This window comes from Myiozetetes cayanensis, unplaced genomic scaffold (assembly GCF_022539395.1).
Source record: "Myiozetetes cayanensis isolate MyiCay16 unplaced genomic scaffold, myiCay2020 scf20-37, whole genome shotgun sequence".
Taxonomy (NCBI): Eukaryota; Metazoa; Chordata; class Aves; order Passeriformes; family Tyrannidae; genus Myiozetetes; species Myiozetetes cayanensis.
This window is the reverse complement of record NW_026087412.1, coordinates 14,602,929-14,622,030: the sequence shown is the minus strand read 5'-3', so window position 1 is coordinate 14,622,030 and position 19,102 is coordinate 14,602,929. Positions and strand designations below refer to the sequence as shown.

Here is a 19,102-nt window from a genome sequence, read left to right as displayed (position 1 = left end):
AGGCTGTTTCCCCTCCTCCTGTCCCTTGTTCCCTGGGAGCAGAGTCCAAAACCCCCTGGCTCCACCCTGCTGTCAAGGAATTACAGAGAGTGAGAAGGTCCCCCCTGAGCCTCCTTTTCTCCAGGCTGAGCCCCCCCAGCTCCCTCAGCTGCTCCTGCTGCTCCAGCCCCTTCCCAGCTCCGTTCCCTTCCCTGCACACACTCCAGCCCCTCAGTGTCCTTCTTGTTGAGAGGGGCCCAGAACTGCCCCCAGGACTGGGGGTGTGTTGGGGTGCTGAGCCCACTGAGCTGGGTGGAAGGGCCAGAGCGTGGCAGGAGCTGGGCTGGGAGCAGCTCTGGAGCTGTTCTGAAGGATGCAGAGACCTTCGGAGCTTTAGGATTTTTCAGGATCAGTTTTGAAGAGGCTGGAGAGGTTTCAAGCTGTTCAAAGCCCTTTTCAGAGGAGGTGAAGAAGAGCTGGAACACTTTGGAGCAGCTCTGAGTATTTTTTGATGAGTTTTCGAGCAGCTTTGGAGCTGTTTCAGCGTTGCTGGTGTTGCTCAGAGGGGCTTTAGGCTGGTTTCAAACTGAGAAGTTGAGAGATATTACTGAAAAGTTTTAATGCTGTTGAGAGGGGCATGAAGAAGGCCTGGAGGGGCTTCAGGGGCCGTTTTGGGGGTGTTGGAGCACTCAAGGTGTTTCACAACCCTGCAGAGGAGGCGTGGAGTGCTTCAGAGCTGCCACGAGACCCTTTCTGTGGTCCTTTTCGAGCTATTTCAAGGAGTTTTAGAAGAGTTTAGAGGACTTCAAGTGCTACTTCGAGGCAGTCTGGGGCCTTTTAGGACTGGTTTGAGGAGCAGGAGAGCTATTTGAGCACTTCAAGTGGTTCAGTGCTGCCCAAGAGCTCTGTCCTTCCAGAGCACAGATACCACCAGAGCTATTTAATTTTCAGAGCAGCTTCAAGTTGTTGGAGGTTGAGATTTCAGAGGAATTTTTTTAAGGATGTTTTTTAGAGTTTTTTAGGGAAATTTTTGGTGTACACTAGAGCTACTTGGAGGGTGTACAGCAGTTTAGAGTGGCACAGAAGTTCTTTCGAGATGCTCAGAAGTGCTCTAGGGGTGCTCAATGATGTTTTAGAGCAGCCCAGGGGTATCTTAAAGCAGCTCAGGGATATTTTGGGAGTAGCTCAGGGACACTTGGAAGCACCTCTGGGGTGTTTTACAGCCGCTCTGGGATGTTTTGGAGCAACTCAAGGCACATTTTAGAGCATCTCAGGGCACGTTTTAGGGCAGCTATAGGACGTTTAAAGGCAGCTCCAGTTTAGGGCAACTCAGGGACATTTTGTAGCCTCGTCAGAGCAGTGTGGAGCAGTTTGAAACAATTTGAGGGGGGTTTCAGAGCACTCAGGGTGTGTCAGAGCCAGTCCCCAGCACAGAGGCCCTTGGAGCTCTTTGCAGGAGCTCCAGGGCTGCTCGGAGGAGTTCAGAGGAACAGGCTGGAGCCATCCGGAGGCACGGCAGGAGCTGAGAGGGAATTTTGCACGTTCAGGCCCTTTGGGGCAGCTTATAGGGGCGGGGTGGGGGGTGAGAGAAGGCTTAAAGGGTGTGGAGCAGCTTAACAGGGTGGGAGAGAGCGTTTAAGGGATTTTTGGAGCAGTTTGGAACAGTTGAGTGCTCTGAGGGGTTTCTCCCCGTGTAAAAGGGAAAGCTCTGGGTTCCTGCCCCGGAGCAGCCCCATGTGTGCCCCTGCCTCAGCCTGCCCAATCCCTGGGCAGCAGGATCAGCTCCAAAAGCCCCTCATCCCATCTGGACCCTCCAGGAAGCTGAAGGGAGAATGCCCCCATTCCCACGCACGGCTGGGTTGGGGGGAAGATTTTGGCTCCCTCCGACCTTGACCCCTCCGGAACCAGCCAAGTCCAGCCTTCCCCATCCTCATCCTCCCAAAATCAGGGCATTCCAGGCAGGTCCAGCCTTCCCCATCATCCTCCCAAAATCAAGGCACTCCAGGCAGGACCAGCCTCCTCCATCATCTTCCCAAAAGCAGAGCACGTGTAGTGCAGGAGCATTTCCACTCCATCCACCCCCACTGGGGATCCAGGACTTGGACACTCAGGATGCTTCAATCCACCCCATCCCTGTGTAAAAAAAAAAAAGTCTCTGGGCAGGAATAGTAACAGCTTTTAATCCAACAAGAATTGATACATCATTTAAGACAATACTGTTTTTGCCTCTTTTTTGGGGGGGACTTCCTTCACATACTGGTGGGGGAAAGAGGAACGTTTTCGGGATGTACAGTTTTTGTTTTGTTTTTTCTTTTTTCTGTCTCCATAGGGCTTTTAAAGCATGGTGAATGTGCAAGTCAGTGCTTATTGTTTGCTTAAAACTTTTTCCTGGTGCTTATTTACAGTTACAGTACCTCTGTGAGAGCGACAGGAAAAAAAAAATCATGATTGTTTGAGACCTGGGGATCCAGGATCCCAAGTCAAGAAAGGCAGATCTCCGATATTTATATATTTATACATATATATATATATATATGCTTTTGTGTATACACAGATACATTTCTCTCCTCTTTTAAAGTATTAAAAAAATGGATCAACCTTCATTCTATAAAAATACCTACTCTACAAGATAGAAAAATTTTCCCTCTCCAAGTGTACACTGATTTACACCCAAAGCTTCTCTGGAAATGTACATTACGTGGCTTCTTCCCGCGGACTCGGGGCAGGGAGGCAGGGAGGGAGGGGGTGCCCGGGAGTTTTGGGGTGCAGGAGCTGCCCCAGCGTTCGGGGCTCACCCCGACCCCACTGCACCTCGTGGGAGGCTGTGGGGGATGAGCACCCAGAGTCGTGGTCGTGGCTCGCTGGTTCCTCCGGGATAAGGCTGTGGCAGCAGCCACGTCCCCCGGGCAGGGCCACCCCCAGAGGGCTCTGCCAGCCGGGAGATGCTGGAAGGGGTTTGGCGAGGAGCAGGAACCATCATCCCACCCCACCCACGGGATCGCTGCGGCTTCTGCTTCCAGGCCACTCGGGCATTCCTAAAACCTGACAGGCAGGAAAAAGAACCGCTGGATGAAGCCGGATCCCTGGGATTCCGCTGGCTGTCTCCTCCCAGGAGCCGGAGAGGAGCAGGGTGGTGCAGTGGCTGCTCCGGGGTCACGCCGCGCCACGGCTGCTTGTGCCAGCAAGCCCAGAGCTGTCTGATGTAAACATGGCTTTTGTTTCCCAGGGAGCTGCTGTGGTGTTCTCTGTCTCCTCTCCCCAGTGGCACTGAGATTCCAGCCCAGGCTGATGCCAGGGATGAGGAATGAGCGCGGCTGTTCCGTCCCCTGCCCCGGCCCAGGGAAAGGTGGCTGGAGCGGGCTCCCCCTCCAGGACTGCAGCTACCAAGAGCAGAGCCCTGCTCCGGGTGGGGATGGCACAGCCACTGTCCCCAGGCCAGGGGCTCTGGGAAGCGATGTGGGGAGCTCAGGCCTCTCCTGCAGATCCCCAAGTGCTGCGTGTCCCCACAGGGACAAGGAGAGGTGGCCAGGTCCAGCCTCCAGCTGCAGTCTTCCCCAGGTGTCTGTGGTATGGACAGACAGCACCTGTGTGTCTGTCCCCAGCTGGGGACGAGTGGCTGCTCCCTCAGAGCCACCCCGGCTCCACGAGCACCCAGAGACCCCACGGCAGAAGGGGCAGGACTGGGGAGCAGGGATTGGAGCCGGGAGTCCAAGGGCTCCCAACGGGACTGAGCCACGGACAGCAAAAATAAATAAGGAGGCAGGTGACAAAGTGCACTCACGCCCTGTCCCCAGAGCGGCCGCTCCCAGGGCTGCTCCTGCCGGCAGCGAGGGCTCCGCACACACCCCGGCCCGGCAGGAGCAGCGGGGCAAGGATGGGCTGAGCCAGCCACACGAGGACATTTGCATTAAGTTAATTAAAAATAAAACAGAACAAACCCAACCCCCCAACCCTCTGCGAGTCTGGGACACGCTTCCCTCGTTCCCAGCTCTGCCCCAGTGAGTGAGTGAGTGTGTCAGGGACACTTTGGCACAGCAGGACAGGGCAGCAAGGGAAAGTCAGCGCTGCCGCTTCCGTCTCCATCCCGATATCCCCCGGTTCAGAGAACCCCTCTCCTCACACCCTGCACGTGGCAAGCTCCTGCTCAGCTCCTGCTCGTGCCCCACGTGCCAGAGGGTCCGACGCCTGGCAGGACAGTTCCCAGCGTCACAGGTGCTTCCTCCTCCAGGTGTCCGTTGCCTGTGTTCCTTCTCCAGGTTCCCTTTCAGCCCTCCAGAAACCAGAAGGGCTTCAAAATAATGGAGTCAGACAACAAAGCCTGGCTGCTGGTTTGCCTTTTCCCTGGTCCGTGGCTCATTCACCCCCCGAACCTGTTGCTTCCTTGTGCCTTCATCAAGAGCAAAGACGTTTGGAGTCCCTCTTCATCCTCTCAGAGCACCAAACCCACACGACGAGAGCGCAGCTGGAGGCCGCCCTTACTTGACTTCCAGGATGGAGGGGTTTGTCTCCATGATGGCCACGATGATCCTGTCGATGTAATCCTGCAGGCGGAAGTTGATCTCCTCTTGCTTTTGGATTGCTTCCATGAGCTGCAAAGGAGGCAGAAAGGGAGGGAGAGGTCACTGCCTGGCACTGCCCAGGGCTGCCCGTGGCTCTGTGCACCCATGGATGTTTCCCTCTTGGTCACTGTGGCCTGGGATGTTCCTGACCATTAAGGGGATAGGGAAAACTGGTTCTGCTCACTCCTGTCCTTCCTCAAGCTCTCAGCCTGAACAGAGCAGAGAGCATCCCAACTCCATTGGACCCCCAAAATATCCTGGTGTGTTTCCCCACTTCTTGGAGTCGCAAAGATTTAATTCCAATGCTTATGCAAGCAGGGCCACCAGTGTCTGGGGTACAGGGAGAACAAGTCCAGAGAAGTTGGGATCTCCAGGGTGGATGTCCTGGCTCCTGGGGGATTTAAGACAGCTCCAGACAGACAGACAGACAGACAGACCCTGTGGTGGCTGGTCTGTCCTGGGAAGGGGAAGGTTGTCACAGGGCAGGCAATGCAGAGCTGGCAGATCAGCAAATTGGCAGGGAGCAGATTCCCTGTTCCCAGGAAGGAGGGCTGGGAGGCAGGTTAAGTCCTGCAAGTTCTGCAAAGAGTTGTGTGGGGATTTCTTTGCTCTTGCCATCTTTCAGGCGAGTTTTGGGAGTGAGCTAGACCACAGACAGGGCACCTCAGCTCCTCCCAGGGTGAGGGCACAGGGAATGCCCCGGCCAGCCCGGGAAGGTGCAGTGTGAGATCAGCAGCACCTCATGGCACGTACCTCATCTCTGGAGACAGAGCTGATCTCTGCTGCCAGGGATTCTGAGAAGGAGGCTGAGAAGAGGTTCTTGGCTCCCTGGATGCTCAAGTTAATGATCTGCCCGTTCAGTTCATCGTTCTGCTCCTTCAGGTTCCTGTTATCCTGTTCACAGAGACAAACCAGACGTTGAAGCACCTGCTGCCCTCAGAGCTCATCCGGCCTGGGAAGGCAGGAGTTTCCATCCTAACACAGCTCACACAACACTGTGGACAGCACAGGGTCTCCTGACTCTACATCAGCAGAGCCTGGAGAGCCTCTGGAATCAAGAGATGGGAAGATCCAGGGGGCACAGCACAGAGAAGGGCTCCTTAGTGCACGTGCTGTCCCTCAGAAGGAGTCAACCTCCCTGTCCCAGGAGAGAAGAGCAAGCAAGCAGTGGGCTCTTGGATCCACTCCACGTGAGGGAGCCACCAGACCCTGCTGACCCCTCCTTGGTGCCAGGCAATCACTTCCCTCCCTGCCCAGCCTTCCCCACCTGCTTGAGCTGCTTGATCTCCTGCTCCAGCTCCGTCTCCCGTGTCCTGCTGTTGTACTCCTGCAGGCCCAAGCTGCTGCTCCGGCCCCGCCGCTGCTCCGCCTCCAGCTTGAAGAGCTGCAGGTGCTCCAGCTGCTTCCTGAGGTCCTCAATGAGCTGCAGAGCAAGGGAAGGGGACAAGGGAGTGCCACAGCCCCTGAAAACCCAGCAGCACCCTCTGGTCGTGCCCAGTGTGACAGATGGGCTGTCCCTGGCTGGGAGCAGCCCCATCTGTGGCTGCCCCATCCCTGGAAGTGTCCAAGGCCAGGTTGGAGAGGATTTGGAGCAACTCGGGCTAGTGGAAGGTGTCCCTGCCCACGGCAGGGCTGAGCTTTAAGGATGAGCTTTAAGATCCCTTCCAACCCACGATTCCATTCCATGATTCTATGATTAAATCCCTTTCTGGGGGACACACGGTGGCCCCTTCTTCCCTGACGCCTCCAGCAAGAAGGAGATGGGGAGTTATTTAAATACATGAGCACAGCCCTGGAATGACCTTGCTGGAGCCCCAGAGATGCTGGTTTGGGGTCTGCAGCAGCACAGACCTCCCAGCAATGTGGGCATCTCCTCAGACACCTCCCTCCTGCCCCAGCACCACAGTGCTCTCAGTGTCACCACAGTGACAATAATTTCCACTCTGAGGCCCAAAGCTCCTTTCCTGCCACCAAACCCTGCTTGAGCCTCCAGCTGGAATTGCCAGCACTACCACAGTACAGCTGATGGAAGGACTGGGAGTGTGATCCTGCTCCCAGGCACTCAGGAGCTGGCAGCTCTCACTCCCCAGCAGCCCCACACCCCTCTCCCCCTGCCTGCTGGCTCCACGTGCCATTGTCACCATCCTTGTGCCACCACTCCTTCCAGGCAGGGAAGGAAGGGGCCGTGGTGGCACAGCCCCCCTTGCAGATATGGTGTTAAAATTTGGATGAATTTTGACACAGGTAAAAGTGACCCAATGTGATGCAGTTCAGCTGCTGAATGCCCTTCCTCTGCCCAGGCAGCACCATTATACCTGTTCTGGAGAGGCTGCCAAGGCCAACTTTCCCACACAGCCCCAGTTTTGGTGACCAGCAGGGCAGGGCTGTGGCAGGCACAGACTCCGCTCACCTCCTGCGTCGACTCCTTCTCCTTCTGGAACTGGTGCCTCTCCTGACTCAGCTTGTCCCCCATCTTCCTCTTTTTCTCCTGTTCCTCAGTGAGCTGCACAGTGAGGTCTTCAATCTCATCCAGCAGCTTCTGCTTCTCCTGCAATGACACCAAAAGCACCAGTGACGGGGTTTGGCTCCGCCAGGGCTCTTCCCACTCGCTCAGGAACGCGGCGCACGCTGAGCTCCGCAGGGAAGGATCCTCTCCTGAGGCACAAGGATGCTCTGCCTGCTGGGATTTCATCTGCTGAGGGCCCCAGAGCCTGAGAGCTTCGGCAGCCACGCACCAAAATAGCACTGAGAGAGGCAGCACGAGATGAGTCCAGAACAAACCCGCACCAACATCCACACTGGTGCCATTTTCTGGGAAGAGTGATGCTGGTGTGGGACAGGCTGGGAGGGACTGGGGCCAGCACAGGGGCTCCAGGCCAAGGGGAGACATTAAATCATAAGGCTCCTTCAGTGTGAATTCCAGAAAAGCCACGGACCGGGATCTTTGCCTCCCTAGGGATGCTCATTCTCGCTTTCAGATATGAAAGGTTTTAACTGGGGGCTGATCCAAGAAGGATCCAGTTCAAGCCAGGATGTAAAACACACAGCCCAGCTCTGCCCCCTTCTTATTCTCAAAGCCTTGGCTGGAGGTTTGGGATGCAGTTAAAGATGCCAACAGCCCTTATACAGCAACACCTTCTGCCTGTGACCAGCTCACTGCCCCCTCCCTGGGCTCACCGTTTCCAGCCTCATGGGAAAGGTTTTGGCTTTCAGAAATCCAAAAATACCCCCCAAGAGCCCACCCAGTGCTGGTGATAGATGGCCCATGGCATGAAGGGGTGAGGAGCAGCTCTGTGGAGCAGCTCCAGTAGCTGGGTCTGGGGTGTCCTGGTCCATGGAGCAGAGCACCAAAGGCACCACACCAGCAGGAAAAGGAACACTGACAACAAAACCCTGATGTGGGGCACTGGACAAGCAGCTGCTCATCAGCTGGGCTTTTCCTTGGCAGAAAGGGGCAGTGATTGCACCTCTTGCTTCTCCTTAATCCCATTAACTGTGGGGAGAAGAGCAGCTCTGCAGGGAGATTATGGATCAAAACCAACTTTCCATGGCTGAAACAAAACAAGGCAGGGAATTTGTCCTCAGAGCCACAGGGGTTTTCCTGCCCCCCTCTGTGCTCACAAGGTCCTGGTAAATGAAGACCACTTCATGGTGGCCAGGTCAGGAGGGATGGAGCTGCAGCGCTCTCCCCTGGGATCAAATATGATAAAATGCTCCAGACCCTTCAGCTGGGCAGGGAGGTTTGATTTCACTTCGGTTTTAACCTTAATTCTGCCACAAGCTTGGCAGAAACAAAATGCAGTCTCTGTACAGACGTCACATCCACAACCCACGTTATCTCCAAAAATGAGGATCTCGTCCATCCTGTGATGCCTCAGGAAGCCTCCCACCCCCAGTCCCACCAGCATCTGCATGGCCTTGGATCCTGAGCAGGGTGGGCGGGAGGAAGGTCTGGGATTTATCACAGATCTCAACTTGCAAAGCGCAGGACACGGAGATGAAGCATCTGCTCCTCCTCCTCCCCTGCAGCGGGCTGAAGCCACAGGGATGGGGACAGGGATGGGGACAGGGATGGGGACAAGCTTCCACAAGAGGGCATGTGTCCCCTCATGAGCAGCCACTGACACAGAGAGATTAATGAGGGGGTTTATTCCCAGCTCCCAAGCTGAACAGTGGCAGCCTGCACTGGGATAGTGCTGGTCCAGAGTGGGGTCTGCAGGCACTGGAAGCAGCTGGTTTGATTGTTACATCAGATGGGTCTAACAGTCATGGAAATGAGAATTTCATCCCAAACCCATCCCCCCAGCCCGTCCTGGGCACACCCTGGGCCTCACCTCCTCCAGTCTCTCGATGTTGGCTCTCAGGCAGGGCACGCAGGACCTCAGCTCACTGTTCTCATCATCCAGCTGCTGCAGCCTGCCATGGGAACCAGCTGTGAGACACCCACCCAGCGTCCCACGGGTGGGAGACTCAGATAAAACACCACCAGGAACACTAAACCAGGATCTGTTCAAAGCAAACCCCGAGAATTCCACTATTTCTGCTCTAAGGGGAAAGAGAGGGACACCCACACGATCCTGACAAGGCTCCTGGCCAATGTCATGCCCTTCTCTATCAGGTCCAATGTCATTCCTTGTTCCAAGGGCTTTATCAGTGCCTGGACCAACCTCAGCACCAGAGATATCAGAGCAGGGGTTGAGAGAGGGCTTTGGGTTCACAGTCCCAGGAAAAGGAACACCCATGTAATGGTAACTGATTAAAAAACCCCACTGTCTTCATCTTTCATTGACTGCAGGGGCTGAACAGCAAAACATTCTGGAAAAGCTGAAAAAAAAATCTGTTAAATAACTGAAACCTCCCTCCCACCACTGTTTGCTCTGGAATCCAACAGGCAGCACGAAGCACCCTGGCTGGGGCACTCTGCTTGCTGGGACAATTCCTTCCCAGGTATTTCCCTGTTTCCATCAAGGTGGAAAATATCTGGGCATCAAAGGTACCTCCAGGAGTCTTTTATGGCAACAAGCACCAACAACCCCCCTCCTCACACATGCTGTGGGCAGGCACATGGATAGAGGACAAGAGCTAAATTTAAACCACAGCAGGGAAATTCAAATAAAGAATCCAAGATCAGGTCCATGGAGGAGACTGATTTTGGAACAAAGGTAAAAATAGACAAAACTCAGGGTTTGTAATGACTTCAGTTACACCTTGAACCAACTTAAAACTCACTGTCCACCTGACTTTGTCCCCCCAAGGCCTGTACAGTGACTCCAGTGTGCACATGGGGGCCCAGGGCACCTGCCCAGCCCCACCTGGCCTGCAGGTTCTCGATCTCGATGCTCTTCTCCCTCTCCATTTTGCTGAGCAGCTCCCTCTGCTTCTTGATCTCCTCCAGGAGGGTCTGGTCAGCCCTCAGCTCCTGCTCCTTCAGCTGTTCCTCAAGAGCATTTGCTCTGCAGAAAGGAGAAAGAGAGGACTAAGCATTCCTTTGGCCCAGGGCCATCCCAAGGGAGGGACCAGGCTCTTTTCCCAGCCCTTTCCCACCCCATGGATGAGCTGAGGAGAAGTAGATTTTGAAATAAAGCAAGATTTCAGAGAATATACACTGATCACCATCTCAAACAGCTTCATTCCCTCCCAGCAGATGCAGTGGGACAGTCCAGAAAACCCCCAACGACCCAAATGCTGCCCAAAACAGGCAAAGAAGCTAAAACAAGCCAGGTGGTACCTGCTGGTGTTGCCTCTGACTAGTTAAGTCCCCAAGCTGCATCAAAATCCTTTTAAAGGGGAAGCACAGTAATCATTCTGTAACCCACAGCCTGTGGGTCACCCTGAGCGAGCTATTTAATCAGAATCTCATGGAGTCATTGAGGTTGGAGAAGATCTTTAAGATCATCTAATCCACAAATAAGACCCAAGGTTGTGGTTCCACCTGCAGTGGCCGTGGCAGAGAAATCCTCCTTCAGCTGTTTCTAGCATGAAGTGATCTCATTGCCCAGGTCAAAGATGACAACAGTGCCAACCACCCTTCTTTTGTCACTCTTTCCTGTCTCCAACAAAAGGTACAGGTTCTGCAGTCACCATTCCCTGTGTGCCACCATAACTGCAATGACACAGAACCCCAGGATGGTTTGGGTTGGAAGGGACCTTAAAGACTCATCCTGTTCCACCCACTGCCATGGGCAGGGACACCTTCCACCAGCCCAGGGTGCTCCAAGCCCCGTCCAACCTGGCCTTGGACACTTCCAGGGATCCAGGGGCAGCCACAGCTTCTCTGGGCAACCTGTGCCAGGGCCTGCCCACCCTCACAGCCAACAATTCCTTCCCAATATCCCATCTAACCCTTCCATCTGGCAGTGGGAAGCCATTGCCCCTTGTCCTGTTGCTCCATGCCTTGTCCCCAGTCCCTCTCCAGCTCTCCTGGAGCCCCTTTAGGCCCTGGCAGGGGCTCTCAGGTCTCCCTGGAGCCTTCTCTTCTCCAGGTGAACCCCCCCAGCTCTCCCAGCCTGGCTCCACTAGGCCAGGCTCCTCAGAGCCCCATCCAACATGGCCTTGAACACTTCCAGGGATGAGGCAAAGAGCTGGAATTTATGCAAAGGCTTTTCCCAGATGAACCAGCTCCTCCCCACCAGGGAGCACAGTCAGGACTTTACTCCACTCAAAGGAAAATGACACTTTTAGGCCAAGCTGCTCAAGTGAAAACATTTCCCTCACTCCCAGGTTTATCAGGGCTTAGGAAAACCTTTGTTTGGATCCCTCAGATCCCTGACACGACTGTTACTTAACAGCCTTAGAGCCCTATAGATAAACTCCTGCCAGGTTTATCTGCCCGGGGTAAATACACCCTGGGAGAGAGGGGCCTGGCAGATTAGTACAGACAGATCATGTGGGATCCAAAGGGCTGCACTCCTGCCAGGATCTGGCAGAAAGAGTCTGCAGAAAGCAAGGATGAAGTGTGTGTCCTCCTGGAATGGGAAGCCCTGCAAGCAGCATGACTTCCCTGGGGTTTTCTGGAGTGTCCTGTGTATAAGAAAGCCAAGCCCTGGAGCTCCAGGGACCTTTTGGGAGGGACACGTGGGGCAGGAAAGCGTATTTTATATATTAATGTATACATGAACAAATAAACATAGAATGAAAAAATAAACCTAAAAATAGAGTATCCTGAGATGGAAGGGACACAGAAGAATCATAGAGTCCAACTCCTGGCCCTGCACAGACACCCCAACAATCCCACCCTGGCCCTGAGGGGATCATCCAAACCCTCCTGGAGCTCTGGCAGCCTTGGGGCTGTGCCCACTGCCCTGGGGAGCCTGTTCAGTGCCAACCACCCTCTGGGGGAAGAACCTTTCCTGAGATCCACCCTGAGCCTGCCCTGGCACAGCTTCAGGTCATTAAAAGCCATGTATAAAAAAAGCCAAAAGCCAAGTCCTGGAGCTCCAGAGACCTTCAAGGACAGCCAGGTGGGCTGGGGAAGCACATAAAATGTACAGCACATAAAATGTCAGCTTTCTTCCTAGCAGCTGGTCAGGGCTGTGCCCTGGGTTCAGGATGGGATGCAGCAGCCCATGGATGGGAAGAGGCTCTGCAGGGGATGCTCTGCCAGGCTCTCACCTGTGCACCAGCTGCAGGTTCTCCTGCCGGAGCCGGCTGTGCTGCTCCCCGTTGGCAGCCGTGTCCTTCTCCAGCTCCGTCACCCGCTTCTCCAGGAACACCACCTGTGGGGAGGGATGGGGAGGATCAGCCACCCAGCCCCAACCCGCTGGGATGGGCATCCTTACACCCAGAGCAGCTCCCACAACGTCCTCAAAAAGGGAGGGTTGCCACAGGAATGGGGCAGCCGGGCCTTGATTTAAAGCATCCTTAAAAACCGCCCTTTTCCACCCACGTTCTGATGTCTCCCATGTACCAGTACAGGGTCAAACACTTCATCCTCTCCTTTCGTCAACCCTTTCCTGATGACATCCCAAATGGAGTCCAGAGGGATCTCCAGAGCTCTGCTGCATCCATACTCCACTGCCTGGAACAGGATTGAACCCCTGGATTTACAGATAAAGTCACAAAGGAGGGGTCAATGCCAGATGGTGGGGAAGGATTGGAGGTGAGGGGTTTTCTCCCTGTACCTATACAGGCTTTATTCCAGCTGTATTTGCATTTTATTCATTCAAATCCCAGTTATACCCATACAAAACAATCATGGAGGAGAGGCAACTAGGAACACATCTGCAAATCCCAAACCACCACTCTCGGAGAAGGGCAAGAGACATGTGAATGTTAAAAAAACCATGCAGAGACCAAGGCCTCTCCCAGCACTACATCCATGGTTTCCCAAGTTAACTGCCTTAGGGAAGATGAGTATTTTTTTCAATGTTTAGGCTTGGAAAAATGTTTGATTTTTAGTTATTTTTTAAAGGCCTTCTCTGTGTTATAATTATATTTCCAAGTCCAGCCACACACATACATGTATTTCTCTTTCACATGCAGCTCTCTGTTCATATTCCAGAATTAAAAGGCCATTTCCAAGGAGTTTCACGACTGCAGGAGACATTTACACAAGCCCCAACTCACCTATCTTTAATTCTCCTTCTTTCCCATAGCTTCTTTCCCCTATTTTTAGGTAGAGGTGCTCAAAACAAAAGCTTTCCTGTGCTTCCATCTTATCCCATAACTCTTTTCTTGTAACACCCCAGTAAAACCCAACAGGCCCAGCACAAAATCAGCTTTTCCTGATGGCACAAGCAGCGTGTGCCAAGGGAAAGAAGTTCTTGTTTCGCATCAGGCGAATTGGCTCCAGAAAAGCAGAATTTGAGAACATCTTGTTATGTGAAGAAGTGAAAATGCAGCCTGCAAACAGCCCTCCCTCCTCCTGACATGCTGGGACAGCCACCTCCCCTGGAGAAGGCTCCAGTGTCATCTCCTGACCCAGCACAGGAGCTCTGCAGCCCCTGGAGTGCTCTCATCCTCATCCCCTCCATGGCTTTCTATGTCCCACCTGCACCCCCTAAACCCAGAGGAGCTTCAGCCCGATCCTGCCTGCCGATCTGGGAGCACTGCAAGGCACTGAATCTGCCAGCACAGCACAGACAGCTCCCCTGTGCTCCTGCCCTGCTCCCATCTTGCCCTGTAATCCTCTTCTCTTAACATCTCAGAAATACCCAGCAGGGCCACCATAAAATCAGATGGCACAGGCAGAGCACGGCAAGGAAAGGAAGCCTCTCACCTTGTCCGTGATGTCCTCGTCCGTGCACTCCAGGTTATCCTGGTAGGGCTCCTCCATCACCCCCACGGCCAGCGAGCTCGTCTGGTGCAGCTGCCTGAAACAGAGACAAACCACCCCCACCCAGAGCAGCACCGGCATCAGCGCCAGCATCACGGCCATGGGGACATCGGGGGACAGCCACCTCCTGCCCCCCGCAGCCACCGCTGCCTTCTCCCCAGGGATCCGGCAGCGCTGCTCCTTGGGCTACTGGATTCCCAGCAGAGGAGGGCCTGGGCAGGCCCCTGGCAGGACAGCTGTCCCCCTCACCACCCTGCTCTCCCAAGAAGTCCAGCACCTCGGAGCGCCCGGATAACAGGGATAACAGGGATAACAGGGAGCGTGGACGTGGACGCGGCTCCTGGGACTTCATCCCGGGATCATTGCTCTTGCTCTTTGGAATGGCAAGAGATAAGAGCTCCCTCTTTCCACTTTCCTTCTCTGTGAACATCCCAAGGCCGTGGATTAGCCAGCAAAGGCCAGAGTACTGGCTCTGACACTGATAAGGGGCAGCAGAAGGGGAGGGCAGAGGTGGAAGGGGAGGGAGGGGGGCAGAACCCTCCCGAGCTGTTGCAAAACACCCCAGCCCACCTGGGACGGCCCAGGCTGAGCTAATCATTAGCAAGGCCTTGCGACACCAACATCCCCAGCTTGGTGAGGAGCTAAAGGACACCCTGGGGAGGGGCTGGATCGGGTCCCACCCTCGTGGCATGGCTGTGGAGCAGCTCCGGCACCTCCCGGCGCAGGGAAGAGCGACTGCCGTGGGGAGGGTGGGGTATTCCAGCTCTGGAACCCCAGGCAGGTGCCACCAAGAGGAAAACACTCTGCCCTCCCACTGCTTTCAGCAGGAGACGGATGAGAAAACCACGAAGGTCTCCTCTGAACCTCTGTCTTCCCCAGGAATTTGTAACATCGGCTCTCAAATTCATCCCCCTGCACAATTCACTCAGGCCAATACTCTCAAGCATAACTGGCATTTACCAAGAGACCACAGCCAAGGCCCGGTCTCATTTTGCATCCTCACCCTCAGTATATATTTAGTTTTAAAGTCCCAGGCACATTTGTCATTTAAATCATGCCAAGCACAACAGGGCTTTAAGCAGCATGAGCAGAGCCCGGATAACAAAACCGAGGAAAATAAAATGGATCTTCCAAAAGCAAATATTTTGGGATTATGCAGTAATTACAGTATCTGCAACAAAGGGTTTGCTTTGAGCTGTGCTTAAGGATCTGGCTCAGCAAATGCCCTGTTATCCATCACCTTATCACAAACTAAACCCAACTGCTCTTGAATTAACCAATATTTACCCAAGCCCACATGTCCCAGCCTCAGAATGGCATCTTGCAAAGGGCCAGGAGGGCTCAATCTCCCCGAAAGACAGGGAATCTCCATTCCCAAAACTTTAACTCAAATCCTCCCTGATTTATCTCTGCCACAGGACGAAAACTTGTCCTAAAACAGGAAACCTGGGGGCAGGCTGCTCCCTTCAACCCTCTTTCCTGCCAGTGTTTTTAACAAAGCTCTAGAAAGTAAGATGACTGGAAGTAGGAAATGTAATATCAAGGAGCTGCTTCCTTTCCAGGAGGGGAAATCATGCCAGAGGAGATTGCTGACCACAGGAAAAACAGAGAAGGGAAAGGTGTGAGAGTACAGGGGGAGGAAGAGGCGTAGGATCAGCAAAGGGAGCTGAGTGCTGGGGCACAGGGCATGAATATTCCCAAACTGAGCTGCCTGTTCCTCCACAGTGTCCCTGTGCTGCTTGGAAACAAGCAAAGAGAAAGCCACCAAGTGCAGAGGAACATCTCTCCCCCAGGCAGAGCAGAGCAGGATGGCAGAGGTATGACCCAATTTATCCTTAAAAAAAAACAGGAGGGATGGGGAAATTGGGAAAATAAAGCACCAGGTGTCACCAAGAGGGTTTGGATGGATCCTCTGCCCCAGAGATTCAGAGTAAGCTGCCTGCATATATCATATATCCCTGTGCACTCAGGGATCAAAATGCCCACAAGGAAAACGTGACCACGACAAGGGGGTTGTGCAGGACAGAAGCAACACAGCATTAAACCTGGCTTTAACCCAGGGTTAAACCACTAAACCAGGGTTACCTGCAGCCCCCCAGGATGCCCCAGACTGAAGGTGGAGGAGGAAGAGCTGGTCCCACAAAGTCAAGTGCTAAGTGAAGTAAAACAGGACCAAGAGCTGTCTAAAGTGTCTGGATTTTTTTGGGGTGCTGGAGAAATCCCTCTCCTCTAGAGACCCACCGTGGTGACACTGGGGAGGGGACAGCCCAGGGTAACATATCCTTCTAGAGACTCTGCTCCACACGCCCCTGGCACGGCACTGAAGGACGGAGAGGGAGGAAAAGCCTCCCAGTTTTGTCCTGGAAGAAACCAGCAGCCTCCAGCTGTGTGCATGGGTGAGAAAACCCATGTCAGAAAAACCATACCAGAATTAACCCCCCTTTTCCCCATGGCTACAGGAATAAATCCAGCAATAAGGTGCTTCAAGCTCATTTTGAGTCTTCCTTCCGTGGAGCCGGCAGCTCGCACGGACCAAGCAAGCAGGAACAGGAGCACGGGCTTACCTTGCCACCTTCTTGCTGGAGAGTCTTTTATTTGGGCTGCAAAATGAAGGAAAAACAGGAAAGAGTTAGAAGAGCTGAGCGTGGAGAGCGAGGGAAACAGGAAACTGCGAGGACTCCGCGGCACATCCTCTGCTCTGGCACGGAGCGCCCAGGGCATGCACCCCCCACCCCCTGGAAAGGGCAGGAGAGGGACCACTCATGGATTTAACACCACAGAGACAAGGAGCCACGTGGAATAATGCTGGAGAATTAATAATAATCACTGCCCTCACAACACTGTCCTCTCCCACTGATCCCTGCCTGAAAACTGATCCCCGAGGGAAGTGCTAATAATAGTGGGGAGGGTGGGGGGCTTCAGCCTGGTGTTGATGGCAGAGTGAGCCAAGTCTCCTGCACCCCACAGCACCCCAGGCTTCCCCTGGCATCCCCCCCGGGCTTCCACTCCCTGGATGGGGGATAGGGACAGCTCCTGCCTGCCAAGGGGCACATCCATCCCTCTGCCCTTCCCACAACCATTATCCTCCTGTTTGGCTCCAGATCAGCAGGGAATTGCTGCCTACTTGGACCTCAGAGATTTTAGGAGCTGTTGATGGTGCCCCTGTCTGGATTTCAGGCTGTTAGAGTGGCTGGGGAGAGGGAAGAGCTTTCCTTTCCAGGGAAAACTGAGGGAGATCACTCCCCTGGATCCGTGTCCAAGGCAGCTGCCACCACCATACCACAGCGGTCAGGGCTTAGCTAATGCTCAGCGTGACCAGGGGAGAGGAGCCAAGGTCTGTGTGACCCTGTCCCAGCCCCTCAGGATGGGCTGCAGGCCCTCCCTGCTGAGAAAAAAAAAATAGCTTTTTCCAGAAACAGCTCCTTGCTGAGATGCTCCTTCCAGCCTTCTGGTCATGACTGATGCTGGTGAAGTGAGCAGGGCCTGCATCTCCCTCCTCATCTGCCACCAAACACAGGCTGGTGTCAAACAGATGCCACAGGGTTACATCACTGGTACCAAATCCTCACTCAGTGATGGCAAGAGAGAACCTGAGTGGAGAAGCAGCAACCACAATCCCTGGTGTTTAGCTCAGCTGAAGGAAAAAACAATAAATAAAATCATCTGGGAGTTCATTCCTGCCTGGAGCCACAATAGTAGTTAGTTCTTGGAAGGAAGAATTAAAAATAGCTCAGGACAATTTTCTTTGTAAAAAAAAAAACCTCAAAGCCCAACCCGGGGGGGAGGTTGTGTTGTCAGGGTGACCAGCCCTCGTGTCAAAGTGCATCCTCAAATCCCAGATTTCCAGGGAGCACAAGAGCTGCTCCTGGCTGGGCTTCAAGGTCCACCCGAGGGGAGGAGGTCAGGCCCTGGTGTTTGCCAGGAATTGTAAGGAATGTCCCCGGCACTGGGGGGAAATATTTTTTCTCTGCAAAAAAGCTCATGGGGAAGCGATGCCGGCACCTGCTGAGGGGTGAGACACCAGCTCTGCTGCAAGGGCACTGGAACAAAACAGTCACAAACTCCTTCATCCCAAGCTCCCTGAGGATTATTCCCTGCTTTCCTGTGCTGTGGGCTCGGGAAGCAGCACCCCAATGCTGGGAGCAGGCTCCCCAGTTTATCACGAGGATAAAATACTGTCTGTAAGCCCACAGTTTTTAAGAGTGAGGCTGTTACGGGGTGCTTTGGGCTTCGCCCCAGCTGCCAGAATCCCCTGGAGCTGGTGTCTTTAGGTTTGTCCCAGATTTTGGTCCAGTTCCTACTGCTCTGGTTGTCTGCAGTCTGGGACTTGTCCCTTGTTCTGAGGCCTTCACGTCACTGGTGATGCTGGGAGGAACAACAGGTCCTGTCCTGCCCCACACACAGCACGTGACACTTGTCATCCTCACCACAGAGAGGGCAGGCACTGCCCCTTCCATCAGGTCCCTTGGAATAGATTGCCAGGAAATCTGTGCTCGGGAAATTCCACCTCCTCACGTCTCAAATCAAAACCTATGGAATTCCCACTGTGACCCTGGGACAGGGAAACCTCCACTGGAAATGCCACCCATCACAGCAGCTTCTGAGGTGTTAGTTCAGCTTTGCAGGTAAATTTGGTGGGAGAAAACTGAAATGGAGTGGGGCTACTGGTGCATCCAAGGAAAAACAGTGTTCTCCATAGTAACTGCATAACCTGAGACCCATCACTGACCCTCAAGGCCCCTGACAGCAAAACCAACTATTTACCCGAGAAAGAAAAAGAGACACATTTCTATTTTCATTAAAAAGAATTAAACTCAAGCTTCTACTTGTTTTCCAATTTTCTTCCCATAACTATACAGCCCAGGACAGCTCCCAGGTCACACTGTCCCTGCAGAGGACAGACAGGAACCAAGAGCACGACCAAAAACCAGGCTTGAAGAGTCCCACCAGCCCTGAGAAGAATGATTACCATTAATGCCACCATCCTTCCTGCAACAGGTCTGAATGAATAAACCAACAAGCAAAGAAATTCCTCCCCACTTCTCCAACCAGCACATCCAGCTGCTGGCTGCTGGACTTCCAAAACAACGTTCCAAAACTCACAAAGTTCCTCCACAGAGGTCCTGGTGTCTGCCACATCCCCCCAGCCCACGGTGGCACAGGGAGTGGGAGGAGCTGGGTGAGACAAGATTTGGCTGCTCCCAAGCCACCTGGAGCAGGCTGACTCCTTCAGGATACGGCTGCAGCGGGAGGATGGGCTGGGCTCTGCCCCTCCAGGCTGAACCAGCAG

At 53.9% G+C, this 19,102-nt stretch overlaps 1 protein-coding gene across 4 annotated transcripts in view; it reads right to left on the bottom strand.

The window, feature by feature from the left end:
- Positions 1-2,138: 2,138 nt before the first annotated feature.
- RAB11FIP3 (RAB11 family interacting protein 3) overlaps positions 2,139-19,102 on the bottom strand; it is a 77,633-nt gene continuing 60,669 nt past the window's right edge. For all 4 annotated transcript variants that reach the window (XM_050317661.1, XM_050317662.1, XM_050317663.1 and 1 more), the window contains 9 exons: positions 16,377-16,412; positions 13,756-13,849; positions 12,150-12,253; positions 9,851-9,991; positions 8,873-8,954; positions 6,949-7,086; positions 5,806-5,961; positions 5,292-5,432; positions 2,139-4,568 (listed from right to left, as the gene is read on the bottom strand). In XM_050317661.1, coding sequence (XP_050173618.1) covers positions 4,455-4,568; positions 5,292-5,432; positions 5,806-5,961; positions 6,949-7,086; positions 8,873-8,954; positions 9,851-9,991; positions 12,150-12,253; positions 13,756-13,849; positions 16,377-16,412 — 1,006 coding nt within the window. In that variant the 3' untranslated portion in view covers positions 2,139-4,454. The remainder of the gene's footprint in view (positions 4,569-5,291; positions 5,433-5,805; positions 5,962-6,948; positions 7,087-8,872; positions 8,955-9,850; positions 9,992-12,149; positions 12,254-13,755; positions 13,850-16,376; positions 16,413-19,102) is intronic.